Source organism: Phragmites australis, chromosome 5 (assembly GCF_958298935.1).
Source record: "Phragmites australis chromosome 5, lpPhrAust1.1, whole genome shotgun sequence".
Taxonomy (NCBI): domain Eukaryota; kingdom Viridiplantae; phylum Streptophyta; class Magnoliopsida; order Poales; family Poaceae; genus Phragmites; species Phragmites australis.
In genome coordinates, this window is record NC_084925.1 from 31,180,270 (window position 1) to 31,208,106 (window position 27,837).

At 44.9% G+C, this 27,837-nt stretch overlaps 3 protein-coding genes across 4 annotated transcripts; 2 read left to right on the forward strand and 1 right to left on the reverse strand.

The window, feature by feature from the left end:
* The first annotated feature begins 2,307 nt into the window (after nt 1-2,307).
* Nucleotides 2,308-4,335, forward strand: LOC133917583 (BAG family molecular chaperone regulator 1-like). The gene is made up of 2 exons (XM_062361465.1): nt 2,308-2,738; nt 3,706-4,335. The coding sequence occupies exons 1-2, from the start codon at nt 2,468-2,470 to the stop codon at nt 3,930-3,932; spliced, it is 498 nt and encodes a 165-aa protein (XP_062217449.1). The 5' UTR covers nt 2,308-2,467; the 3' UTR covers nt 3,933-4,335.
* A 722-nt stretch (nt 4,336-5,057) lies between these two features.
* Nucleotides 5,058-5,928, reverse strand: LOC133917972 (uncharacterized mitochondrial protein AtMg00810-like). Its single transcript, XM_062361771.1, has 2 exons — nt 5,342-5,928; nt 5,058-5,196 (listed from the first exon to the last, which is right to left on the reverse strand). Exons 1-2 carry the CDS (start codon nt 5,926-5,928, stop codon nt 5,058-5,060), a joined length of 726 nt encoding a protein of 241 aa, XP_062217755.1.
* A 17,054-nt stretch (nt 5,929-22,982) lies between these two features.
* Nucleotides 22,983-27,808, forward strand: LOC133919222 (uncharacterized membrane protein At3g27390-like). Of its 2 annotated transcripts, none has more exons than XM_062363549.1 (11): nt 22,983-23,514; nt 23,603-23,758; nt 24,563-24,671; nt 24,766-24,958; nt 25,046-25,182; nt 25,703-25,991; nt 26,132-26,238; nt 26,331-26,475; nt 26,724-26,922; nt 27,007-27,247; nt 27,323-27,808. In XM_062363549.1, the coding sequence occupies exons 2-11, from the start codon at nt 23,677-23,679 to the stop codon at nt 27,561-27,563; spliced, it is 1,743 nt and encodes a 580-aa protein (XP_062219533.1). In that variant the 5' UTR covers nt 22,983-23,514; nt 23,603-23,676; the 3' UTR covers nt 27,564-27,808. The 2 variants fall into 2 exon arrangements, with proteins under 2 accessions (XP_062219533.1, XP_062219534.1); XM_062363550.1 differs by lacking the exon at nt 22,983-23,514 and adding an exon at nt 24,318-24,453 and having other exon boundaries at nt 23,622-23,758; nt 27,323-27,807.
* Nucleotides 27,809-27,837: the final 29 nt, after the last annotated feature.

Below are 27,837 nucleotides of genomic sequence, written 5' to 3' on the forward strand. Positions count from 1 at the left end.
GGGCGATATGGCGGGTTCGCAACAAGATGGCGATTGAGAGGATCTTTCCCTAACAAACCGATTGATATTCTTATCAACGGTCTTTCTTGTTTGTAGAAGTGGAAAATCTTGCTCAAAGAGGGTGATAAGGAGAAATGTGACGTGGCTCTAGTGCAGCTCATGAAGTGGTGCAACAGCTTCCAACCGCATAATGACCAAGAAAATCCTCAAAACTAGCAATTATAACTTTTAAGACACCTTTACCTGTTTTTCACATAACTTAAAATATATACAGCAATATAGATAAACCAAATTTATCAGAATAAATAACAGGAATAACATTTTCATTAAATGTTATCCAAACCGGATGACAATATTTGAATATGATATCTCAATTCTGCTGAGTGATGGAAGGATAGTTGAATATGATACCTCCGTTTCGCCAGAGGTTGAAGTATAACTTGAAATCTTAACACTCAAAACTCCGAGTATTGTAGATAAAAACCCACATCTCTGGAGAAATCAGAGAACCGGAAAACACGATCAGCGATCTGAATCACATTGAAAGTAGGAGCATTACCTCCAATAATTGCCTGTCCACAGATTCCTCCGTCAGCCGATAACGTGATCTGCCCAAGGAGACCACCAGAAACAACTCATGAAGACCACCATCCGGGGAGAAAACCACAGGCTGCCAAAATTTCTTCCAAACTGCCGCTTGAAAGTCCAAGCCCGGACTAGGGAGAGCCATGCATCGCAGGAATGATCCAGGGGAGATCGTGGCGAGGAGGGAGGATGGGGATCTCCGAGTCCCTCTGGGAGTGAGGGGCGAGAGCTTGAGCGGACCTGGACCTACCTGCGTTGGCATCACAAAGCGAGCCGCTGCCCTGCCGTCCTCCGATAAATAAGGATTAAGGAATCTCAGAGGTTGGGTTCGGTTCAAGAATAATGGTGACTCTGATGCAAGATGTCCGCGTCGCACGTTCTGTGCGAAGCAATCCTCTGCAACATGGCGCTGCGCCCATGGCCTCAGGAAAGTTCTCTCAATATCACAATTGAAAACAATTGAAAACAGATACGGACTAGCATGGAGCTAGATGTCAACGCTTCCGGATGAAGTCAAGTAGATAGGGGTTCGAACACCCGTCCCGCACCTTTCAGGTCTCTAATGAAGACCATACCGTGGGGAAGCGTCGTTAAAAAAACAATGACGTATTCGCACGATTACTTGGATTCTTTTCTTTCTTGCGGCGCCGACTCCATTATTCGGATCAGCGTCGTCGAGCCGATCTTATCGTTGTTGGAGAGCATGGTTAAACACAGTATAGTGAGAACGGTAATTATATTACCTAGTGGTAGTATTCCTGCTTCTTTATCTGTCGAAGTATGAATAAGATTCTATGATCGTCGATGCGTTCGCATTGGCTATTAATCTTCCCGGTGAAATGGTCGGTCGTAGTACATTCATGTGGAGCCGAGTCTTGACGTCGCCCCTATGTATTTTGCCCTGTAGACTTTGACCTACATTTTAAATATAAATTGAGAATCTGTTTTGTCTCAAAAAGGGAATTGCAGTGCTAATATGATCAATATATCAAGCTAGCTCCACGTTCATGCCACCTTAACCACCCCTGAAACTGAAAGTCATCAAATTTGAAAAGCACACATGTCTTCGTTTCTACTCAAAACATGCACACTGTGCACGTACTCCTCTCGCCATCACCACCATCATCGTAAGCTTTCCTTGCGTTCAAAACAACGGCAACCAATGGCAGGCCCCCAAACAAAACTAAACAAAAACTCGCGGTGGCCAACTATCATGTCAATCGATAATCTAATCGAGAGGCTTATGGCCCAGCTAACCGACCACCCCACTTATCATGTTCTTGCCCTTAATCCTATCATCATCGAGAGCTCATCATTTTGGGCGCCAACCCCTCCCATGTGCGTGCAACATCTATTGCTTTCTTCACGTAAAGTGTCGTTTAGTAAAACTCTAGTTCTAAAAATTATTAAAGTTGGATATTACTTAGTTTAAGAATTTGTGGAGTTAGAGCTATGAGTATATTAAGAATATTTGAGTGAACCATTTTATTCTTATTTTAAATTAAAAATAGTAATTTAAAATAATTTATTAATTATTATAGCTTACAACCTCGAGATATGAGATTGAGCTGGAAGTTCTGCCGGGTCTTAACACATCTAAAAATAGTGCAACATGCTTGTCCTTGTTTTTCATGGGTCCCACACTATGGACTTTGCAGAGATTGCATGCTCTGGACTCTAAACGGACGCACGCTTCTAAAGCCGGCCTGCCAGCCAGCCCTCTACAACCGACTCTCCTCTTGTTCTACATATTCGCACACATACTGACATACACACATAAGCCTTGTCCTACAACTGCAACTACTAGCTAGTCTGAATCGGTTGCTGCATTGTAGAAGCGAGGCCACTGGAGCAAGAAACCAGCGGCTGCACTTCTGCAAGCATGATCAAACTGAGGTACTCCAAGAGGCTCTTCAAGAGGAGCTCCTCGTCGAAGCAGGCCAGTGCTTGCGGGGGCGGCGATGGCAATGCAGCCGGTGTCGGTGTCGGCGTCGGCGGCCGCGGAGGCGCTGGGGAGATTGAGTGGGAGGTGAGGCCGGGAGGGATGCTGGTGCAGAAGAGGGAAGGGAGGGCCGGCGAGGAGGTGATCACGGTGAGGGTGTCCACTGGCTTCTCCTGGCATGATGTGTCCATTGGAGCCACCTCCACTTTTGGTGAGCACACACTGCTCTAATCTGAGTTCCACTTAGGGTGATTCTTATCTCTGTTTTTGCTCGATTTGAGTGACTTTTCATATATATTTGATTTCTTTTCTGGTTGTTGATAGAGTGGAAGTTTGTTCTTGGAAGTTGATCTGGTTATGGTTTTCTTTCTTGGAGAGATTCCATAACCAGACTCCTTAGAAGAAGAAAAAGAGAGGACAACCTCAGTTCTTCCTTCACATCAGTGAGTGCAGTTGTTTCCTGTCCGGTAGTCGTTGGACGCAGTTAAGAACTCTTGACCTGTGCATTTGATGCGAACTGTGAAGTAACCAGTATCAGTATCAGTATAGCAGTAGCAGCGTCCCTGTATTTCACATTCCAATGTGAAATGCGCCTCCGGATTGTTCTGCTCCCAAATTTGCTCCTCAGATGGCCACTAAAACCTCTGGTCTTGATTCCAACTTCTTTTCAGTTTGCAAAATGTAAACTCCAAAATGCAAATGTGAAGTTTCCACGGCTCTGAATCGTACCACGGTTTCCAATATTTTTGTACTACTTGACAGCTAGGAAGGTCGGCTGCTTCTGAATGCTAAAACAACCGACAAGTCACAAGTGCCGCATCTTCTTCAGAACTACAGTGCTTCTACTCCAGAAGTCTCACCGTATCTATCTATATAAACAATGCTGACGCAAAAGATACTAAATAAAGTCCTGCACCCTAACATGGGCGTACACACATAATTTATTCATGGCTGCCACCGGCACAGCCAGCTCATGCTCATACAGGCATTGCAGGGCATCTACCAGGGGCTGACAACATGCCTGAGTTTCAGACAGAATTGCACACATGTTGGAACCTTCATCAAATTTCTTTTCCTTTGTCTTCTAAATGTTGTGCGCGTCTCCACTGTGACTTTCATTTCAAAATGTGCCCTCTTTGTCTGTACTGTAGTTAACAAGCTTGTGTATGAAATTGTAGGGGAGCTGAAGGTGGTGCTGTCCATGGTGACAGGGCTGGAGCCCTGTGAGCAGAGGCTGCTGTTCAGGGGCAAGGAGAGGGAGGACACCAACCACCTCCACATGGTTGGGGTGAGGGACAAGGACAAGGTCCTGCTCCTTGAGGACCCTGCCCTCAAGGACATGAAGCTCCAGGCCCATACGGCACAGGTCGTGCAGGGGTCATGCCAGCCTTTTATCCAAGTGTAGCCTGGTCTAGTCCGGATCATCATCGTGCTAATTATTTACTACTACTTGTTATAATTATAAATCGTACTATTTAGTCCGGCGCCAAGGTTTAATTTCTGGAATGTTTTTTATATCCGGAATAGGGGTTTGTTATGTAATCTCCCACTTAGTTCACTGTAAACGCCACTCCAGGGAAGGGCTAAGGTCCCTGAAGATGAGAGTGACAGAACCTTTTAATCATGTAGTTAGTTGCAAGTATCAGCCATGGTGGTTGTGCTGCGACGCTAAGCCTGATGTTGGGCTTTTTATGGTCCCTACTACTTTGGTCCATTCCATCTCATTCCTACATGGGTTATGGATAGAAATGGAAAATTGTATGTATCTTGTGTCCCTGTACCCATGATGAAATTTCTGCCTTATCTGGTGATCTTTGAGGATGCGATTGTGATGCCTGCATGGAGAACGAATCGTTGTGATGCTTCAGGTTCAAGAAAAGGAGCCTAAGATGTGCAATATCTTGAGGTGGACAGTGCTTTCCTTTTTGTTGTTGTGCCACTGATGCGGTTGGTGCCTGAGATTTTTCATTTTAGATCATGCCCTTTGGACTGCAGTGAAGTTGAGCTGCCTGAGAGTACAAATCGGTCACCGATTTGCCCCCCATTTACAGACAGCAGCATGCAGGCAGAAAGGTTGTTTGGCTTCACAAGAAAGGAACTAGTACAAACAAAGCTTGTTCCATTGTCTCATCAATCCGGTTTCGCTGTACCCATATGAAGACATGAGCTGAATTGATTCCTGCATATATGATCAGATGTAAGAGGTAAAGGAATGTCGAAACTACCAGTACTTTCGATAACGAAGAGTAAGTAGTAGGCGGCGATGAAACGTGAGAGTTAAAGCAATGTAAATTTTGATAAACTTGAATGTGAACTTTTCATGGAACTGCCAGTCTACCCACATGCAAAGGGCAGTTGCATCACAGATTCACAGTATCTGCAGAAGTATAGCAGGGAGAGATTTGGGGGAAGCCACACCCAGCGGAATGCCTGGGGTTTCATTTATATAGGCTCATGAGAGCAATTAGAGGAATTACAGCTGTTAGAATATGTACCACAATTAGAGAGATATGTACCAAAAATCCTATCGCTAACATTCCCCTGCAGTTGCAGCAGAAGGGGACCAGACACAAAGACTGGACCGGAAATCAAGGAACAGTTGCAGCAGGAAGGGACCAGACACAAAGACTAGATGGTACGTGTAAAACACGAACGTGACCATTGGAGACCTTTTCGCACATAAAGTGAATGTTGATCTCGATATGATTGGTTCGTCGATGTTGGACGAGGTTGGACGACATGTACACCGCACTCATGTTGTCGCAATAAACTAGAGTAGCAGTCCACAGTGGTAGATGAAGCTCCTGAAGTAACCGTCGAAGCCAACAGCATTCAGCAACCGCATGGGCGACGGTGCAGTATTCCACTTCGGCACTAGAGTGGGAGACTGTAGTCTGACGCTTGGACGACCACGAGACCAGGTTGTCTCCCAAGTAGACGCAGAAGCCGGAAGTCGAACGACGAGAGTCAAGGCAACCAGCCCAATCTGAGTCAGAGTACACGGTGAGAGAGGTAGCTGGTGTAGCATGGAGGTGAAGACCAAAGCCGAGCGTGCCTTTCACATACCGCAAAATGCGCTTGATGAGTGCAAGATGGGGTTCGTGAGGAGCATGCATGTAAAGACACACTTGCTGAACGGCATAGGCGATGTCGGAACGTGTCAGAGTCAAGTACTGAAGTGCACCAGCAAGACTCTGATACTCCGTCAGGTCCTTGACTGGGTCGCCAGCCGTGGCAGATAGCTTGGCCTGAGTGTCCACTGGAGTCGTGGTTGAGTGACACTCAGCCATGCCGGCACGCTGAAGAAGGTCGGCAGCGTACTGTCGCTGAGACGGGAAAAGCCCGGACGGTGACCGACTCACCGAGATGCCGAGGAAGTAGTGGAGATCACCAAGGTCCATCATGGCAAATTCATCGTGGAGCCGACGAGTGATACATGAGAGAAGCTCAATGGAAGAAGCAGTGATGACGATGTCGTCGACGAATAGCAACAGGTAGGAGACGTCATTGCCTTAACAAAGAGCAAAAAGCGACGTGTCGAAGAGGGATGCCACAAAGCCAAACTTACGAGCATATGTGGCGAACCACTGGTACCAAGCGCGGGGCACCTACTTGAGGCCGTATAGGGACTTCTTGAGGCAACAGACGTGCTAAGGTCGAGAGAGGTCGACAAAGTCAGACGGTTGCTCATAGAACACCTCCTCGTCGAGTGTACCGTGGAGAAAAGCGTTCTTGACATCGAGTTGGTGAATCGACTAGGAGCAAGAGGCAGCGATGCTCAACACAACACGGATGGTAGCCGGTGTCGATGTAAAGAATATAGGGGTCCCCCATCAGGATGTCCCGTAATGGTCAGTTTTGGCGGTATCCACTTTCGTTCTTTGGCCTATGACCCCCGCGCGACCGGTCAACGCCAGTGCAACCACGGCCATGGCCTTCGCAGGATTCCCCACGACCAATCCTTACTGGTCACGGGGCAGGTACTCGTCTAGGTCAGTCAAACCTCATTTAATGCCGCTATTCACGCCGTTTTCCTTTCCCAGGCAGTTCACTCCGGCTGAGGAGGCATGGCCGACGCAGAGTTACCATATCCCATCCCGCAAATATTAATTGTTGCGGGACAGACTCGCAGAAGTGACAGGGGGTGCGGCAAGCGCGCGTGGGAAACCTGCGACAGGGTAGGGCAGGCCAGGCGCTTCGGGCGCGACAAACGGAGGTGCGACCGATGGACGAGACGGGCGTTGCAAGGACCCAGGACAGGCACAGTGCATATATACTTGTAATGATTATTTATATCGATTTTCTAGGAAGGCATGGGCTTTTTGTTGGGCCCACCTGTAAGACTTCTACCCCTCTGGAATATAAAGGGGGATATCTTCTGTAAACGAGGGAGGAAGGAGAAAAATACACATGATGTAGAGCTATTACCCCATGGGGTTCTGAACCTGGATAACTCGGGTGTCCTTAAGCAACAAATACACATATTCCACAGGCACACCCGGAACACCGATCACGCAGCCACTGTCTAGCATACCGCAGAATCATTGTCAGGGATTTACCCTCGACATTTGGTGCACCAGGTAGGGGGCGCATTTTTTAGTTCTGGTAACTGCCGTTAATTTATTTTGGGCTATCCATGTTCGAATCCCTGACAACCGACGAGTCCCGCTCAGAGGATCTGAATCACTGCGAGGTGTTGTTCATGGGATACGACCCAAACAAACCCGATATGTTCTAGAGTCAGGACATTGGATCAGGACTCGAAGGGCTTAGGGTTCAACGAAGAGCAGCAGAGGCATCCATGTTCCCGGCGCCGACATTGGGGCTCACGGACTGCAAGTCCCTAGAGAACCAGCCTCATCAACAGCAGCCCCACCTGGAGGAGCACTCAATGCATCAGGGCGGTCAACACCCAGCCCTGTGGCGCAAACCAAAACCATCGGCCAGGTATGATCCGATTAGGTAAAAGAGTACCCAGAAACTAATCGGGTGTGTTGTTTCTTCGGGCAGGTTCAACCCGAGGACGAACAGAGGGGTCCACACTTTGCACTTCTAATATGGGTAACAACTACTCCCCGTTAGGTACCAGGACCTCAGAAAGGTAATCCTCTCCTCCCCCGGTACTAACCACCCATCGATAGGAAGAAGGAATCCTTGTCCTACCTTGCAGGATTTCAAGGTACCACAGGCGCAATACTGGTCCCTGAGAGAGGCACGCTTCCATCGACCAAGAACGAACGAGCACAGGACCCTGCATCATCAAGTACATGGTTCAATTATGTTTTTCCAATTAGTAATAGCATTGCGGAGTATGAGGGCCTCTTATCTGGAACGCGAGCAGCACCCGCGCGGAGGGAGTAACACCTACTAGCGATGAGAGACTTGCTACTGGGTGTGACCCTAGCGCCAAAAGGTTTTCTAGAGCTCGGACCAGATGATGGTGACATACCACTCTGAAGTAAGAAAGCTCGAGCGACGCGCCATCGACCAGGAAATCATGCACGTCCCTCGCAAGGACTACTTCCTTGGCCGATAGGCTGGTCCATCTAGCCTCTTCTTGCGAACCCGCCCCGGTCGGAGTCTTTGAGAAAAAGATTCACACAATCACCCACCGCGGTCTCGGGCCAACGTGGAAGGGATATTCCGCTGGGAAACGGAACACCAGAGGCAACACCTCCCTCGATGTCGTTAACCTCGAGTGGCCATCATGTGGTCGCCCTGCTCAATTCGGGTACGACCTGGATGGATCAGATCTTGGATTACCTTCAGAATCAAGCAGCCCCTGACGGCAATGTGTCAGCGGAAAGGGTCACGCGGGCAGACCGCGAGAATCCTCCTTGGTAAAGGGAGGCCTCTACTACCAAAGGGGCAACGACTCTTTATTGAAATACATCACCCAGGATGGGGGTGCGCAAAGTTCTAGAGACGGTCATACCCTCATTAGTAAAAAGGCAATTATATCCTATTTCACAAAGTTGTGATACGGATAATAAATTGTAACTAAAAGATTTAACTAGCAAAACATTTGAAATGGAATGATCATTGGAAATATCAATTTTACCTAAACCAATTACCTCTCATTTTCCATCATCACCAAATACGATATTTTTATGTGGTTCTCCATCTTCTTCAAATAATGAGAACATACTCTTTTCTCCGGTCATATGATTTGTGCAACCGCTATCAAGCACCCAACTTGATACACCGGAGGAGTATGTCTACAAAATAATTTTAAGTTTTTGTTTTAGGTACCCAAATTTGTTTGGATCCTTTTATGTTAGTCATAAGTACTTTTGGTACCCCCCACACTTCTTTTCACAACTCTATCTTTTGTGCAGGCACCAACATATAGAGCAACCACTTTACCACGATGGTTCCTCTTAAGCATAAAAAATAGATTGTGGAGCATGGGTCTTGGGTTGCTTTGCTTGAGTGATATGATCAACTTGCTTGCCTCCCTTGATGAGCTTGAGGCACCCCTTGCCATTAATCAAACCCAAGTCCTCTCTTTTGCTTATTGTCCTTGGTCTCAATGGTCTTGTATAGTGCATCTTTGGATTTGTATGTTTTGATGCATCCATACTTAACCAATGCTTTTAGCCTCTCGTGTTTGTTTTGTAATGCTTGTAAAGATTCGACATTAGTAGTACAAGCATTTATATCAATATTGTAGCACCGAGAGCAACCATTACTAGTGGAGGCACTAGAGAGTAAGTTTGCATCATTAGAGATGGATGTGCTATTCTTAAGGGTATCAATTTGCATTTCAAGAGTCTTATGAGTTTCATCCAAACATGATAGTTTCTCTTGAAGTGTAGAATTGTTACTCTCAAGACTAGTAATAGAGGCATCGGCCAAATCAAGATATTTGGTCAATTTCTCAACCTTCTCCTTCTCTTTAGCAAGGATCTCACCAAGTTCAAGGTTTTTCTCCTTTTCAAGGATGAGCAAGTCATCTTACTTCTCGAGAATCTCCTCTTGACTCTCTATTGTTTCCATGAGCTCTTTTATTTTAGACATAGCATTTTTTATAAGACCTTTAAACATGCTCACAACCACTATCACTATCTAGGAGCTTGAGTTGTGATTTTACCTTGCGCCCTTTCGCCATTAGACACTTGGGCATGTCGTCGTCGCTCATGTCACCAAAAAGTGACTTTTTCGGTGTAGAGGCATGGATGGCGATAGTGGCGACTCCTTCATCATCGGAGTCGAAGTTGGAATCCTACTCCTCTCCAATATGAGCTTGACCCGAGTATTTCTTCTTGTGGGTCTTGTATTTGTCCTTTTTAAAGGTCTTGTTCTTCTTTTCTTCCTTGTCCTTGTTCTTCTTGTTAGGACACTCAGTGATGAAGTGACCAACTTCACCACACTCATAGCATGCCCTCTTGGATGTTTTTTTCTTGGGCATATCTTTCTTGTACTTGCTATAGCCACCATTCCTCATAATTTTTTTGAATTTTCTTACAAAGAATGATATTTCTTCATCATCCAAGTCTTCATCTTCACTTCAACTTGATTGTTAGATTTGCTTACTCTTTTTTGCCTTGAATGCAACTTCTTTGTTCTTGGAGGTTGAGCTTTGCTTTGCAAGATTTTTTACTTCATTGGCTCCATAAGCTTATGAGCAAGGATCCTTCCAAGTACGTCACTTGGTGTGAGCCTCTTGTAGTCCCTTCTTTCTCGGATGAGTGTGACCAAGGTGGGATTTCTTGGTGCAAAGGCTCTAAGCAACCTCCTCACCACCTTGTGATCATCGAGCTCTTCACTTCCAAACCCTCTTATTTTGTTCACCAATATCATCATTCGGTCATACATGTTTTGAGAGGTTTCATCATCCTCCATAACGAATATTCCCAACTTTCCTTCAAGCAATTCTATCTTGGACTCTCTCACACTCGTGGTGCCTTCATGTGAGACTTGGAGTGTATCTCAATTGCTTTAGCCTCCTCAAGCTTATCCACTTTGTTAAATTCTTCGGGGCTTAAGGCACTAAGGAGAACGCTTGTTGCTTGAGCATTTCAATGTATTGCTTACTCTTGTTCGGGTGTGAGTTCAATGTCTTCCACCAGAAAGTAGAGACCTACACACACGATCTTCCAAATGCTCGGATGGAGCGAGATTAAATTCATCTTCATCTTGTGCCTCCAAGCGGCATAATTTGTGCCATCAAAGAACAACGCACGCCTGGAAGGCACGGAGATGAAGTTGTTAGACGGAGAATTCAATTTACTATAATCAAATTAAATTCGACTCCCCTTCTATCTTTGGAGCCACCAGTTGTTGAAGCATCGCCCGAATCCATGGGCCTTCTTGGGCCACCCTTTGAACTCTTCGAGCTTTTCTCCCCGGATGCCCGCATCTTCAAATTCTCCAAGCGGTGAAGTCTTGTAGGAGGTTAGGCTCTGATATCAATTGAATAGACGATTCCTAAAATTTAAAAACTTGACAGCAACTTACTTGATCCGGATACTCCGGGTTAATCTGGACACTCCGGGTTATACAGAATCCGGATACTCCAGCCTTATCCGGAGAGTCCGAATTATACAGGAAAACGAAACTAAAGAACGGTTGAGTAAATCTAAGTGATTCTATAGGTTACCACAGGTTCTAAAGGAGGTCTAAGTACCTTATCACCAACACCCTACAGTCACAAGCACACAAACAAGTACATCGGGAAAATCCCCAAAGATTAACTAAAACAAGTAAATATGCAACAAAGTGAAGTGGACAAGAATTTGTTCCCAAAGTTTGGCCGCTTCACAAAGAGGTACCTACATCTCCGTTGAGGAGTTCACAAAGAGCCAGGTCTTTTCCAACCCTTTCCTCTCCCAAGCGACCACAAATATCAAACGAGGGTTCTTACTCAAATCAATGAGGGTAATACAAACTTCCCAGGGCACTTCACAAATTTGGGTGCTCTCTGGGTGATACCTTACCGTCTAGGAGCTCACAGCTCCAAGAGAAAAGAATGTGAATCGAAAGCTCATTGATGACCTCAAGTGCTCAAGAGTGGAATTTTTGCTTTCTAGCACTCAAACTTACTTCCCAAAACCTAATCTCCAAATCTTGCACAAGTTTAAGATCTAGAGGAGTTAGGAGGGCTATTGAATGGCTTTGAAAGTATTTGTCCACGAGTTGCTTCAGCAGCACCCCAACAAAAGGGGCGAGGGGTATTTATAGCTCACTTCAAAAAACTAGCTGTTACAGTCTATTTTGAACTGACCCGGAGTATCCGGGTTCACCCGGAGACTCCGGGTAACACACGATAACTCAGGCAAATACACTGCCCGGAGCCTCTCCGGAGGGTCCAGAGACATCAGAATATCCGGGCCAACCTGGAGACTCCGGGTTAAGTACTTAAGGTCTACCCGAGACTCTCTGTCGGAGTCTCACTTGAAGACTCCAGCCACAACTAGAACACCGAAGTATCCGGGCTAACCCGGAGACTCCGTGTTAAGCACACAAGGCTTACCCGAGACTCTCTGGCGGAGTCTCACTCGGAGGCTCCGGCCACAAACAGAACCCCGGAGTATCCGGGTTCACTCGGAGACTCCGGGTTGAGTTTCTTAGACTCAAACCGAGACTCTCTGGCAGAGTCCCACTCGGAGACTCCGGCCAACTGAACAGAGTCTGGAGTATCCGGGTTCACCCGGAGACTCTGGGCTCAGACAACAAAAACTATTTTTCGATGTCCGTGAGTGATTGTGTCTCTCATCTTTTGGTTCTAAAAAGGATATTTTGAGCAATGAGACACCCCTAAGACTATCAAATGCATCTCTATTGATAGTACGGCTATCCTTAACTTAAATTCAAAATAAATAAATTAAAGCCTATTGAGTAACTATACGTCGCTTCTCTTTTCTTTTTGAGGGACGCCAACATCTCTTATCTTAACCAATGGGACTTAAAACATGTTCATAACTTCAGCAAACTCATTAGTCCCTTAATCATTTATCATCAATAAGCTAAAACCCACATAGGGGGCCTAGATGCACTTTCAGGAGCTCACACAGGGGGACACAAGGAGGGCCACCCTTCCTGGCAGCCGCCGCCATCAGCGACCTGACCCGTAAGTCGATGACCTCGTTGGGAAGATCTGATTAAAGGGAATAAGACACCGCTCGGCCAACACATAGTGACAGGGGGTGGCTGTGATGTTACCTACGGAGCTCTCCCGGGTATCATCATCACTCCCGGTGTACAAATATGCCAGGTGTACTCTCCGCTGTAGGGGACACAACCGACGCTTGATGAAGTCGCGGACGACGTCCGACCCTGAGAGGCCACCTTCTGCAAGCGTCTTGACTTCGCCAGCAAGGGACAAGAGGTCAGCGGTCGGCAAGAGGGAGCTTCCCCAACTCTCCGCAAGGTGTGTCGGTGCATCTGGCACACGGAGGTTGTCCAAGGAGTCGTCGGTCGTGAGGTCGAACCACTCGTCCCTCCAACCCAACCACGATGATTTGAGATTCATCTCCAGATAGGAGCTCCTGACACCATCACGAAGATGAAAGTCGCAGCTCCCAGTGGCCGGCCCAGGCTGCACCCTGGCTGTATAGAAAAATAGGAAGAGATCAAGGCACAACACCCAATGAAGTTTTCGCACATATGAGCAAAGATGCTCAACATGATGATGGAGTTGGAGTTGAGGTGGAGGTGGTAGATGTCATAGAATGAGATGATGGTGATGAAAAACTCGGAAAAGGAGGGGACGAAACCCGCCAGGAAAAACGAGGCGAAGATTACGATCTCCCCCTGGCGGGGAGCAGGGACCTCCCCCCAGGGCGATATCCCGAAGACAGGCGACGCGAAAGCAGGCGATTCTCGTACATCTGCTTCAGCTTCGCGGTGGTGCACTTGGACTTGGGGAATCAGGCTCCTTTCCGTTGCACGGCGCCATGGGAGCATAATGGTGGTTTTCGCAAGAAAGATGGGATGAGATTGAGGGCAATGGGCTTTAGCGCAGGGGTTTGAGTGAGAAGGGGTTTCCGGGGGGTTCTGCCTTTCGATTTATAAGATTGACTCGATCCCGCTGCCTCGAATTCCGAGGGTCGTTTGGGGAACCGAAATTCCCTCAAAGTCCGTCGGCCGTCAGGGTTTCTCTCTCCCACGATCCTCTCCCTTGCGCACGCCCTCCTTTCTCTCCGCAACGATCTCTCTCTCTCTCTCTCTCTCTCTCTCTCTCTCTCTCTCTCTCTCTCTCTCTCTTGACGGTTAACCTCCCCTCGGGATGTGGTTTCCTAAGCCAGACACGGTGGTGGACCATGTCGCCGACCACTCCCCAGGCAGAGCTCTTGTTCACCCATGGCCCAAGTGGTACGACTGGGCCCGACCACAACATTACAAAAAACAGCTCAGATCACCACATCCATGAGGGAGGTTGGGGGCTATTATCGATGTAAAGAATATAGAGATCCCCCACCGGGATGGCCCACAACTGTCAGTTTTGGCAGTATCTACTTTCGTTCTTTGGCCCATGACCCCCGCGCGACCATGGCTATGGCCTTCGCAGGATTCCCCGAGACCAGTAAGGTACTCGTCTAGGCCAGTCAAACCTCATTTAATGCCGCTACTCATGCCGTTTTCCTTCCCTAGGCAGTTCACTCCGGCTGAGGCGGCATGGCCAGCGCAGAGTTATCGTATCCCATCCCGCAAACATTAATTGTTGCAGGACGGGCTCGCAGGCATGACAGGGGGCACGGTAGACACGAGTGGGAAACCTGCGATAGGATAGGGCAGGTCGGGCGCTTCGGGAGCGACAAACGGGGGTGCAGCTGATGGACGGGACGGCCGCCGCAGGGACCCTGGGTAGGCACAATGCATATATATACTTGTAATGATTATTTATATCAATTTTCTAGGCAGGCATGAGTCTTTTTGTTGGGCCCACCTGTAAGACTTCTACCCTCTGGAATATAAAGGGGGATATCTTCTGTAAACGAGAGAGGATAGAGAAGAATACACAGGATGTAGAGCTATTACCCCATAGGGGGCCTAAATCTGGATAACTCTGGTGTCCTTGAGCAACAAACACACACATTCCACAGGCACACCTAGAACGCCGATCACGCACTCACTGTCCAACATACCTCGGAATCATTGTCAGGGATTTACCCTCGACAGCCGGATTCATAACTGGGCTAAAGGTCTCGTCATAGTCAATTCTCGACTGTTGAGAGAAGCCGCAAATGACCCAACGAGCCTTGTAACGTGCGAGGGAGCTATCAGAGTGAAACTTATGTTTGTAGACCCACTTGCCGAATACGATATTAGCGCCAGGGGGACGAGGGACTAGAGTCCATGTCCCATTGTCCATGAGTGCAGAGTACTCATCGGACATAGCTTGACGCCAGTGGACATCCTGAAGGGCGGTGCGGTACGTCTTTGGGACGGGTGAAGGCGCACTGTGGATGGCAGACATGTTGAGCCAATCGATGGGGACGACAATCCCGTCCTTGGCATGCGTCCGCATAGGATGTGGGCCAGGTGCCGGCTTGGCGGAGGTCTATGGCACAGGTGCCATGACTGGTGGCGCAGCCGAGCCACCGTGATCTGGTGCTGTGAGTTGGGCACCGGATGTTCTGGTGGCACAGATGCGGAGTGCACCGGATAGTCTGGTGCCACTACCAGTGGCAATGTCCGGTGCCGCGCATGGCGCGACGGGCGTGGCCGTGCGTGGCGCTGTGGCGGCGACATCTCCGTCCAAGGGGCCAGCGGAGACACCCTCCGGAGACCTTGCAGAGCCGCCCTGTGATGGCCCGGACACTGAGGGTGAGGGTGACACCGCGGCTTGAGGAGCAGCCTCGGACTACGTTGAGTCAGCCGAAGGAGCTGGAGCACCCCGTGCATGCTCATTGGTGGGAGCACGAACTCGTGGTGGGGCAGCTCCGAACTGAGGCAATCTGGCCGAAGAAGCTGGAGCACCCCATGCGTGCTCGTTGGTGGGAGCACAAGCACGTAGCAGAGGAATGTCTAACACTGGAAGATCTTGCAAAAAATCCAACTGGATAGCCACAGTTGTTGCTGTGAGTTCGACGATGCGAAGGGAAATCGGACTTGCCAAAAATCACATGGAGTGATATGATGATTCGTCGAGTAGTTGGGTCATAGCATCGGTAACCTCTATGAGAAAAGGGATAACCAAGGAAGATGCAGGCGACAAGGTTGGAGTTTGTTGGATGCATAGAAAAGGGATAACCAAGGAAAATCCTATCGCTAACAGTATCTTATCTATCTATTTGACAAGTTGAAGGACCAGGGCAATGCCCAGTCCAGTCTACTGAGTATATCCTCCCGATGAGCTGTTTCGGTAAGTGTAAAAGCTCTCTCATCACTCATCAGACCAGGGCCATGCATCTCCACTTGCAAGAGAGAGCAACGAGCTAGTCAGCTACTGCTACCAGCAGGCAGCCATGGTCAGTTTCACTCAGCAAGGCGCTGGCCTTTCTGACCTTTCGAGGCGGGTGGCTGTGCACGCATGCCTTTCTTGGGCAGGGTTCTCCGTGGAGAAGATCAAGACCCTTTTGCAGATTGCTGATCGCGCGCGACGCATGCGTGATCGGTCGTCCCTTCATCCATCGGCTTCGGCTTGTCCCATTGGGGCACGGAGAGATCATTTGAGGTAACTGTATGAGTGATGTCGTCGCTGACATACGGAGATCTATTGAGAATTCAAAATTAGCTAACATGTTAACGGTGATGTTACGCATGCAGTTACATCGAATGAACCATATCGCTGACAACGGATCCAACCAAACCGGTGGAATCGCTTCTTGTTGGCTTCACCACGAAATGCACATGAGGCATGGGAGATCACTGTAGTCCAATTTGGGGTTCTCCTAGATTTCGAGCCTAAATTTGAGTCAGATTTGAAATTTGAAGCCGCATCCAAACAATCATTAAAAGGAAAGAAAAATTGTTCAAAACCGCCTTCCATGCAACGACCATTTTCAATTTTTGATAAGCTCAAGCACGTTCGAGCATTTCTTCCATCAACACGGGCGAGAACTTGGGCGAGCAAAACACTCGCATTTTGGCTGCACAACAAAGCTACGTGGTCACACCCACGATTCACAAATGCGATGGTAACCGCCCAAAAATCACGTTTATCGACCTTCTCGCTGCGGCTCGGCTTCAAAAGTCGAGCGGTTACCGAATTTGAATTCAAAAAATTCAAACCGATTTTGAAAAAAATCAAAAAATCCAAAAAAAAAATCTGATAAAAAACTAGAGATAATTTCCAGAGTATCTGTGAAAACCAAACTTGAAACAAATATCGTTTGGACATCCAAATTAACGGGCAAACTTCGAATATATTTGTAATGGGCTCGTTTGTGTTCTAGGCCGAATGAACAGTGGACTACAACCCGTTTGCAGCCCACGGCCAGTGGATAAGGTGGCGTCAGATTGGAGCTTGCTGGCAGCGCTACACTTTCCCCATCGAAACTCCAGCAGGTCCACGAGCGACGCCGGCGATCTCCCGAGCTAATCCGCCGAAGTCCGGCGCAAATCCGGGAGTGAGTCATCGGTTATCGCCGTCTTCAGCTCAGTTACCGACCGAATTCCTTCGGTAACCAACCGGCGGCCCTAGCTCGTCGGCAGGAAACGATGCATGGTCGGTAACCGTTTCTAGCTCTTCAGTAACCGCTGCAATTCGCTCGATTTTGTGATTTTTACGGTCGATAATCGTTGTAACACGGTCGGTAGTGATAGATTTCGTGTTATTTCGACGATGCATTGTGTTATGAGTTCGGTTGTGAACTGTGTAGTAGTTTTTTTGTGTAAAATGCATTGTTCAGTGATGAGTTCGGTTGATTCGTTGAGTTATATACCTTATTACATTGAATTGTCCATGTACATGCGAATGATGGTAATATTCATGCTAGATAATCGGCTATTTAGGTGTATATGGTGCTAATATTTGGTCAAATAAGTTTATTAGTTGGGTAAGCATCGATAATTTTTGTTCAATTGAGTTGAGTAACGATTTGAACACATGTGGGCATATGTATTAGTAGGGTAACCATCGAGATTTCTTCTTCCTACAGAGAAATTGCAAACTAATCGATGACAGATAAAGATGTGGTGTGGCAGCATGGGGACAATTTGGCCTCGGGTTTTAAGTGTAATTATTACAATAAGGAGAAGAGAGGCGGTGGTGCCACAAGGTTAAAAGAACATTTGGCAGGGCGCGGATCAAATGTTGTACACTGTGATAGGGTGCCTCCAGATGTACGTGATTATTTCAGACGTGAGCTGGATAGGGCAAGAGATAAGAGGAAGGGAAAGACGAGAGGGTTCGTAGGCAAGAATCAGCTAGAGTTCAAGTAGATTTGACAAGCGACAATGAGGACACGGAAGAGGAACAGGTGCAGCATGCCATAGGTCAATCGAGGGATGAGGAAGAGTTTAGGAGGAGGGCAGGCGAGTCCTACGAGCATAGAGGTGGTAGTGGTACTGACAGAGGGGGCTACTCTAAGCTTGACGAGGAGGACACAGATAGCGACGTACCCCTACCTACTCACCTAGTGACAGACACAGTGAACACACCTGACTTGCAACAATAGGCTGCTACAGTGGTTGGTGACACACACACGGGAAAGAGAAAGAAGCAAATGACGCATACAAAGAAGAGCAAGAGGACTAAGGGTAAGAGCAAAAGACAAGTGCAAAGCGATGAGAGCACGAATAGTGACCCAAAGAGCCCAACTTACCAAGAATCGAATGACAGCAGTTCAAAGACTAACAGCGGTGATAATGATGGTCAAGGCGGTGATGCTCATCCATGCCAATCATCTGTCATTCCTCCTGTGCAATTCACTGGTGAGAGTCAGTTTTCGCATGCCACGCAAGATCAGGACCGCGGTGCTACATCCTCACTAAGGCATATAATACATGGTGGCCACGATGGACCACAAGATAGTGTGAGCTATTCCAGCAGCTATGGCATGGAGAGTAGTTCTGGATCATATCCGTACCACTATCCTGTCTCCGATGCTCATTCAGAGTCTCCTATTCAGTGGGTCTATGAGTGGCAAGACCCTGAGTTTTATGCCACTTTGCAAGGACAATGGCCAACCACTTCTGTATGGACAGGATAAACATGGGCTGAGTTTAAGGCAGAGTTGTTATTGACATGACAGCTAATGCTAATGTCCACCGATGAGTACAATATGGCCGAATGTAATCGGCCCCCAAGCTGGTGGTTCTAAAGGTGATGCAAATTTACTTTCGAAGGTCACGACAATTCCATATATATTTATTAACTTCAGGCGCTACATATGTAATATACGCATATATTCGAAACAATCATTATATGTTCGTACTTGAATTGCTATTACTATCTGTTTGTTGCCTTCGAAACTTCAAAAATATAGCAAAGGTCATGCCAAAATTTTATATAATATTAAAAAACATACCATGGTTCTATATTATTTTTCCCCATGATTTAGTGGTCAATTTTTTGTTTATTATGATTTTTCAACTTAATTATTGATAATGTGTCCACACATCTCAGTAATCGCTAAAAATCGTTCGGTTATCGCATCAATTCGGTCGGTTTTCGATCTGTCGATTGCGGCCCAAACCGCTCGATTTATCGAGCAAACCGCTCGGTAACCGGTCCAAACCGACCGGTTACCGAGCGGGCAAAAACTCGATTTTTTCGCTAAATTTCAAATTTTGCCGAATGAATTTTCTCTGAATTTTTTTGAATTTTTGACCGGTAACTACGGTTACCGCGAGATTTCGGTTACCACCAGAGCTCGGCCGGTCGATAACATCAACCTTGGTCACACCTCACTTAGAGCATATACAATAGGATGTTTAGAAGAGCTGTAATGGAAAAAAATCGGGTTTTTTTCCACTGTAGTATCACATGTGTTTAGACAGATCTTAAGCATCGCTGTTTATATTAGTGTTAATATGATAGTTAACCATATTTAAGTACATATAGTCTTTGTTTGTATTAAAAATTACTACTTTGAAGCACTTATAACCTTTTTTTATTGAAAATTACAATTTTTATGTAGGTGTTAACACTCTTTTTATTTAAGCACCTAGCCATAAGCATTTCATGTCCTTATGCACGGATTTCAAAACTCATATATTAGATCATCTCTAGTAGATACTCTAAAAATTCATTCTCTATAATACTATTACAGTATTCACTAACACTATTACGGTATCTTCTATTTTTATCATCTCCAGCAGCTACCATATTTACTACATTCCATTACTTTCCATCTTTCCTCGGACCCACTGTCATCCTCTAGCTACAGTGATACAAACTCACTTTTGCTTCCGCAAATTTGCCAGACAGGGCCTCGTACCCATATCCCTGTGCCGGTTGATATGGGCGCTGTTGGAGAGCTTTCCCCCCGCTTCTGATCGGCAAAAGGACGAACATGGCAATCGACCCAATGATACAGGACATTTTGTCGCTCCCGTTAGAGCTGGCCTTAGCAAATTTCAAACTGCTATATCTACTAAACAATATATTTAAATTACAATCCGTTTGCACTATTATATTTCTTACAATTAAATCTACAAAATAAGATCTCACTTAGGTATGTTTCATGAGAGAAAAAATTGGTGACATGTGGGTCCCACATGCCATGCTCACATCTTTAGTCAGAATTAGCAAGGCTGAAATCCAAACAGCATTTTTCCTTCCATGCTTTGGCATTGCCCGTGAATTGGAAGGCTACGATCCAGACAACATTTTTTTCACCTGTATTTTGGCATTACCCACGTTTTGGTGACACCAAAATTTTGGTGGGACTAGTTTGGGCTCAAACCAAACATGCCCTATGCCTCCACGTAGTGCCTCGTCTTTGCCGCGGTGCCTCGTAGGTGGGATGGGGCTTCGAGATTCCGACCGAGACGGAAGGGGGGAAGGCATCAGCGGACGGGTGGAGGAGCCGACAAAGAGAAAAGTTAATTATATATTTCAAAGTTGATCAATCTTTGATAATATATATGAAGTTGATTATTCTTTGATCATGTCCCATATAGACTATTTGTAGTAAAGTTTATCTTTCACGTCTCTTTCTCAATATGAAACAAGCTAGTCATTGTGATACATATGATCTAAGAATGATCAACTTCAAATATAATAACAAAAGTTGATCTATTTTGAGACATATAATCAAATCCCCCTCCCCCCCCCCCCCCCCCCCCCCGGAAGAAGAGGAAGAGAGAAAGCGAGCCGAACCAGTGGGCTTTTTACAAATATTCAGAAGATAACTATTAATCGCGATCCAAACCAAAGGATATTTTGCAAGATTCTGAATAAGATTATTAATCATCATCCAAACCAGGACACTATTTACAAATATAATTGCGATCTAAACCAGGGGTAATCTGGAACCAAACTAGGGATCTAATAGATATTCAGATCGTAATTATTGCAATCCAAATTAGGGTCCCTTTGCAAATATTCAGGATCACGGTTACAAACCCACCTATTTGCCAATATTCTTGGCTGGTGACATGGCTGCCAACGAGATCATGCTGCCGTCGGCGAGCTCCCCTCCCCCCGCCTCCATGGGTCCCACGCTCCCTTCCTAGAGATGCTTCCACGCTCCGCTCGTGGCCTTAGCTCCCTTCCAGAGATGCTCCCCGCCCGGCAACGAGACGGCGCCCACAGATGGCGGAGGCTGACTCTGTTCCTCGTCTCGTGCCTTTGGGCTAGTCTATTATTACATATATTAAAAGGCCAAGAGTCGAAGGCCAACCAGAGGGGTAAGTTATTGTAGCTATTGTTCATGTAGGTCTCGCGTGTGTGTATATATATACATATATATATACACGTATAAGTATACATATATGGATATATATATATGTATATATACGTATACATATACATATAATATTATTTTATTTTCGGGAAATTCTAGAAAAATGTCTTAATGAATATTAGTTATATTGATAAATCGGGTGAAATAATCTAAAATGCAAAGAAAAATATCTAAAACTTAAAAAAATATTAAACAAATTTTGTTAGATTCATATTATTGTCGTCTATATATTAAAATTATGTCCACGTATGAAAGTACTCCTGTGTTCCTTATAATTAAATAAATATGTTAAAATTGATAAATTTATAAATAAATATTGAGATGTCCAAAATTAATGAATCTAATTTTTTTTAGACTTCTTTTATCATGCTCTGTGAAAAAAAATATATGCATAACGTAGGCACACTAATCCACCTAGTTACTGCTTACTGCCGGACAAAAGTGACAAAGGGCAAGCCCTTGCTGGGGAAACGAGTGTTGGGCTTGGGTTGGACAGGCTCGGTTGAGGCCCATCACTACAATCAGTTCTTAGACTTTTGTGCTTTGGCCGTTCTCTTTCCGAAAATTATAAGAACTGATTTTTGCAATCGAAGCGAATTTCCCTGCATAGTTGTAGGGAGTTACATCCTAGGGGTTCAATAGGATATCTTTTTTCCCTACAGATTATTGATTTAAGTTTATCTTTTTTCTTGAAATATTGTCATAAGGTCGGGTTCACTTAAGAAGGAGGTGACACCTAGGTGAGGTTTATCTTTCAATTTTTCTTTTCTTTTTATCTTTGATCAAGAGAACTTTTTCCTTCAAATTATTTTACAATTACTATGAAACGTCCAAACACAAATTTCAAGTGATTTGTGGATACATGTAACATTCTATGGTTCAATTTGTCTTGAGCCTACTTGCATACCGAGTAAACCACATACTCACATCTACTCACTTACATTTTCATTCTTATTTTGCGTAAAAAGACTAATTAAAGGTTGGTGCATGACCACTAAGGGTTACACACGCGTCATGGGCAACATGTATATGCCCCTAGACTGCACACATTTGTGTAACCGCGAGGATCGACTTGATATCCTTTTATAACATTCTAAGGTTCAATCTGACTTAAACCTACCCACATATTGGGTAAATCACACACTTACAGCAATCCTACTTACATTTTCATCCTTATTTTGCATAAAATAGTTAATAGGACCACTAACCTTATAAGTGGATCAAACTAGCCAAGTAAAATGGGACTAAACTTCCACACCTTTATACGTACATTCTGCACTTGGCCTAATCCTATATGGGTGTGATATGACACGTACCCTATTCAACTAATATTTTGCTAGCATGGCACTAAATTAATACATTTTCCTGTTTCTGCATCTTCTTTTTTTCATTCCAACCGGACCATGTATGTTGAATCTTTGAATTGGATCAATAAAATCCGATTAAAACTCCCTACATGTTTGAATATAGCGATTTTGGATCCAATCATTAGAACCACTATTTAATATCCCCGGAGGCGTCGCGACAGCTAAATTCGAGTCCGTTCAAAATCAGACGTGAACCAAAGATTTCTTTCCAAATTTGGACTTTTGAACCGACTCCAAATCTAGAAAAATTTGAGTCCACTACAAGTATAAGGTTTGCTTATTTGACCACCGACGTCTTCTCCTTTCCATGCGCTTGCTTTCCCTATGAAGAACGCATCTGGCCGACCACCACTCATGTCCTCACTTCCTTTCATCATCCGTTTCCTCCTCTCCTGCCTGCCCCTCCTGCTGCAACTGCGAAGCCCCCGGCTCTGCTCGCTCCGCAGCACCAGCAGGCACCAACCTCCACTCCACCAGCAAACAAGCTGCAAAGCGAGCTCCTTTCTTTCACCAAATCCCCGATAAAACAACCACAAGCAACCTCTCTACTCTGATTTGCTCCAGTGCCCTTCCTCCCGGCATCAGATTCGCAGGTCCCAACCCACACAGCAGTGACAGCTCAGGGCGGTTGCCAAGTCAGTCCGGCTTTTTCCTGGTGGTTAACTTTTATTGCGTCCCTTTTGGTGTTGGTTTACTGCCCATGCCACCGCCAATCCAATCCACAGGTCCGTTTCTTGCCAAGAGCTCTTGGCGGTTCCTGAGTTCTTGTCTGGTGCCAGTTTCAGGTTCCCTTCTCTGCTCTGGGTTTGATGAGGGATTGGTGAGTTCTTGAAAATATTGCAGTAATGCAGTTTGTCTTCTAGGAGCGAAGTTCAGTATTCACTTTGTTCTCTTCCCATTGTGCACAGTCCTGGGTGGACAGCTTTGATTGGAATTGAAGGAAGTGAGTGAGATTGTGAGAAGTCTTTGACCAAGGTTGCCAATGGAGGTTTGGACATCTTTTTGGAGCTTCTTCAAGTTCCTGCCTTTCTTCTGCGGTCTTCTCCTCCTAGGGATTATCAAAGGTGGACATAACGCTTGCTCTATTGGTCCATTCTGCTTGGCTGCTTCTCTCTTCTTCTTCTTTTTTTAACAAAAGTATGGATTGGAGTTGCAATGGAGGTTGTGTGCTTGTTTCATGAATTCGATCAATCAGTTGATGCGGTGTGTTGCATTTGCAAGTTTGATATGAAGAATGGATCTCGATTGAGCTATTCTCGTTCTGCTTGTACCCATGCTTGGTTGCTCCTTCAAACCATTGTTGTAGGCTTCAAATTTCAGTAATGATGGAACCAGGCTTCTTTGATTAGGCTTGCATAAATGCTCATATCACCAATGAAGTAGTCCTTTTATGAGTTGATACTTGATGCACAATATGCTTTGATAATAATGGAACCAATGGAGTGCATATTATTTGGTAATGTGTATGATGGGACCAAATTCAGACGATACCTTCCCCCCGTTTTATTCTTGCCAGATAAAGTATTGGCTTTCATGGACATTACCCAATCTGCCTGGTTCAGTTTTTGTATTTACGGATTTATTCATGTCATAGCTTTGAGTTAGACTTTATTACTTTTGCAGTTGTTCTTGATGGGGGATGTATACTGATTGTTGCAGTACATGCAATCTGAATTTGTAGCGACTTAAAAGGAAATATTTGTACTGTGATGATGATATTGAGTGTCTGTTAATTCTAGAATTCCAAGGTGTTCTTCTGGTAAATATTAATACATTTGCTACATTTAATGGAGTGGCTGACTGCTTGGTAATTTTTGTTGATCTCTGTTCCTATTGGTCTTTAGATTCGTATTAATCCTCCTATCCAGGTGCTTTGTTTGGCCCATGGGCATGGCTTGTCATGACAATTGGAATTTCAGTACTCATTCTGGGCTTGTGGCCTATGCATGTGATTTGGACATATTACTGCATCATCAGGTAGTGTTTGCAATTTTGTGTAATTCAGATCTAAAAGAAAATGTAATGTAATGTGGCGTATCTAGATATGCTAATCTCCTCTTTATGAAAGCAGAACCAAGATGGTAGGACCGGTTGTACAGCTGCTGCTGCTTATTTCAGTAACTGTGATTTTAGTTCTATGGCTAATAGTCGGCATCGTGGGAAGCATCCTTGTTGGTTTGGCTTATGGCTTTCTAGCACCAGTAATGGCCACATTTGATGCAGTTGGGGAAGGGAAAGAAAAGCCACTTGTTCACTGTTTTGTGGTACAATTTACTTATTATAGTTTTACACTGACATCGGCTTGGTTTGTATTTTAACTGTTTAACATGGTTAGCTAACTTGAAACGCAGGATGGAACATGGAGCACTATCACAGGAAGCTGTACAGTAGTCAGGGACATGAAAGACATGCTGTTACACTCATATTTTTCAATCATGGATGAATTTCGTCTTCATGCACCTCCTTATGGAAAGCCATATGAGATAAGGTCTACTTTTTGTTATTGTTTTCAGCTTTTTCCATTCTTCCCAAGAAAATCACAACTTCTTTGTATTAACTTTTTTCCCCGATGCTTAGGCAAAACTCTTTATGAGTTCCTCGGACTTACTTGTGCAATACAACAGAGTACACACTAGCCATATTGTATTAAATGAGTCATTGTAACTGTGTAATAATAGAACCTTCATCTAATGTGCTAATTAAAGTATTTTGTTTGTTTGTTTATTATCTTGGGCAGCTTTTTTTTTACATGCCACAAACAGTTCAGGTTAACTATGAGATACACAATTATGTCCTCGCAAAAAAAAAATGAAGAACACAAAATTCTCATACTTGAGAACTCACATTAAAATAAAAAAAATTACATGGGGAAGTGCCCCTTGTAAAATGTTGTTTACCAACCTATAAATCCTGATCTGATCGCTCTAATTTAATACCCTATTATGATTTTATTTTAACTGAGGAACTCTGTGTAACATTAGCAAAATAATTAACTTTACATCTCGCAGATTGCTTCATATTCCTGGTGCAGTACTCACTGCTGTTTGTGGACTCGTAGTGGATGCAGTAATGTTCACACTTTTAGCCTTGTACAAGTTCCCTGTGATGCTTTTTAAAGGATGGAAGCGGTTGATTGAAGATCTTGTTGGCAGAGAAGGACCGTTTCTTGAGACAGCTTGTGTGCCGTTCGCTGGTCTTGCTATCCTTCTCTGGCCATTTGCAGTTTTAGGAGCTTTTCTAGCCTCCATCATCTGCAGTATTCCTTTTGGTGCATATGCTGCTGTTGTGGTTTACCAGGTATCAACATATCTTTTTGGACTGGGAACAAAAGTTTTCATTTCTAGAGTAAAACTCGTATTATGATAAAATATTACCTGATTTAACTTGTTAGCTGTACAGGCATGAAGCTTACTTTTGCAGTCTTGTTCATATGCCAGGAATCCTCGCTTTTCTTGGGACTGTCTTATGTAATATCATCAGTATCCATTTTTGATGAATATACAAATGATGTACTTGACATGGCGCCAGGATCTTGCTTTCCTAGGTATGACTGGTTTATTCCATATTAAAATGTTATCCTTGCATTAAACCTTCTGAACAATGCAAGTTATTTAAAATTTCATTTTTCATGACCAGATTTAAATATCGGAAAGATGAGGCTTCATCACGCAATGGTTCACTCTCGAGGCCCACTTCATTCAAGGACAAGCATGATGTGAAGAAAGCTCCACAACGTGTTACATCATTTAAAAGTAGCTTTGATGAGTTCAATCCATTTAAGGTGATCTTTTCTTGGTAAAACTGCCAAAAAATATTTCAATGTGTTCCCAGTAAATAAGAATTCTCAATACCTACATTTGGTACATACAGACTACCTTAAGTGTATTCTAGTATGGTGGAGTGATACTTTTTTAGAATTTAAATATTATGCTTTGATATTTTATCATCTCGTTTAAAATTCAAAAGCATACTATGATTATTTGGTATTTGAAAATTTGTGCAGTATAACTGATTTAGAATGTTTTTTAGTTGCTAGATCAGCTATTCGCAGAGTGTAAGCACCATGGTAAGGATCTGGTTGCTGAAGGAGTGATAACCCCAAAAGATATAGAGGGAACAAAGGCAGGCCAAGTCAGCAATGGGGTACTTAATGTTGGCTTACCGGCGTATGTTATCCTTAAGGTTCTCCTCCAATCTGCAAAAGCTAATTCTGATGGTCTAATTTTAAGTGAGTAAAAATGGTTTTCTTTAACACTAAAAGAGGTTTTTGTGACTTCGCTTGACTTGCCAGACTTGCCTATGAAATATGCAGGTGGTGGCTCTGAGATAACATCTGACAACAGGCCTAAAAGTAAAATTTTCGATTGGTTTTTCGACCCTCTAATGGTCATCAAAGAGCAAATCAAAGCTGAGAATTTTACAGAAGAAGAGGAAGCATACCTCGAAAAGCAAGTACTCTTGACCGGTGATCCAAAGCGCCTCAAGGAGAATCTTCCTCAGCTGCCATCATTGAGCGATCGAAAACAGGCAGAAATAGATGCATTTGCTCGAAGGTACTTCCATTCATTGTGCTTTTTCAATCACTAAAGAGAAATTAGCCATTTCTGATTCTGTTGATCCTACGCAAGATTGCAAGGAATCACGAAGTCGATATCAAGGTACCCTACAGCCAAGCGCCGTTTCGACGCCCTTGTGAAGGCGCTTTCGGAAGAGCTCGCGGTGACAATGGGTGGCAGTCAGTCTGCCAATGGACCTCAAGTTCGGAAGATGAGAAGCGGCATCGTCCGGATGCTTAGCCAGAGATCACTAGGGAAGACAACGAGCATCCGGGGCGATGACCAAGAGGCCCAGCTGACAAGTGGTGCTTAAACTGCATGGTACTATTTTGGAAAAGGAGTGTTCACCTGAAAAGCTAATGTATCGTAATTGCTCGTAAAGAAAAGTTCTCTGTTGCCTTTTCTGGGCTTTTTTTTTTTGCTAACTTTGTACAAAAGGCTAACGCTGACCATTCTCTTCGATGTGTTGTTTGTTTTGAGAACTGTTCCTGGACATGCAATGCAAATGCAAGGCTCTGTTTCTTAGGAAGCAAAGTCCCATCTGTGTCATTGCTACTTCTACTTAGATCCGCACCTCATGGTGCCTG

Excerpts from the sequence above, each read along its gene's own strand:
- LOC133919222 (XM_062363549.1), top strand. The coding sequence starts at position 23,677 with ATGGAGGTTTGGACATCTTTTTGGAGCTTCTTCAAGTTCCTGCCTTTC. Across the intron at positions 24,672-24,765 it reads ACATATTACTGCATCATCAG|AACCAAGATGGTAGGACCGG; the intron begins GTAGTGTTTGCA and ends TTATGAAAGCAG. Across the intron at positions 24,959-25,045 it reads CACTTGTTCACTGTTTTGTG|GATGGAACATGGAGCACTAT; the intron begins GTACAATTTACT and ends CTTGAAACGCAG.
- LOC133917972 (XM_062361771.1), bottom strand. The coding sequence starts at position 5,928 with ATGGACCTTGGTGATCTCCACTACTTCCTCGGCATCTCGGTGAGTCGG. Across the intron at positions 5,197-5,341 it reads GAATGCTGTTGGCTTCGACG|GTCTCCAATGGTCACGTTCG; the intron begins GTTACTTCAGGA and ends ATGTGCGAAAAG.
- LOC133917583 (XM_062361465.1), top strand. The coding sequence starts at position 2,468 with ATGATCAAACTGAGGTACTCCAAGAGGCTCTTCAAGAGGAGCTCCTCG. Across the intron at positions 2,739-3,705 it reads TGGAGCCACCTCCACTTTTG|GGGAGCTGAAGGTGGTGCTG; the intron begins GTGAGCACACAC and ends ATGAAATTGTAG.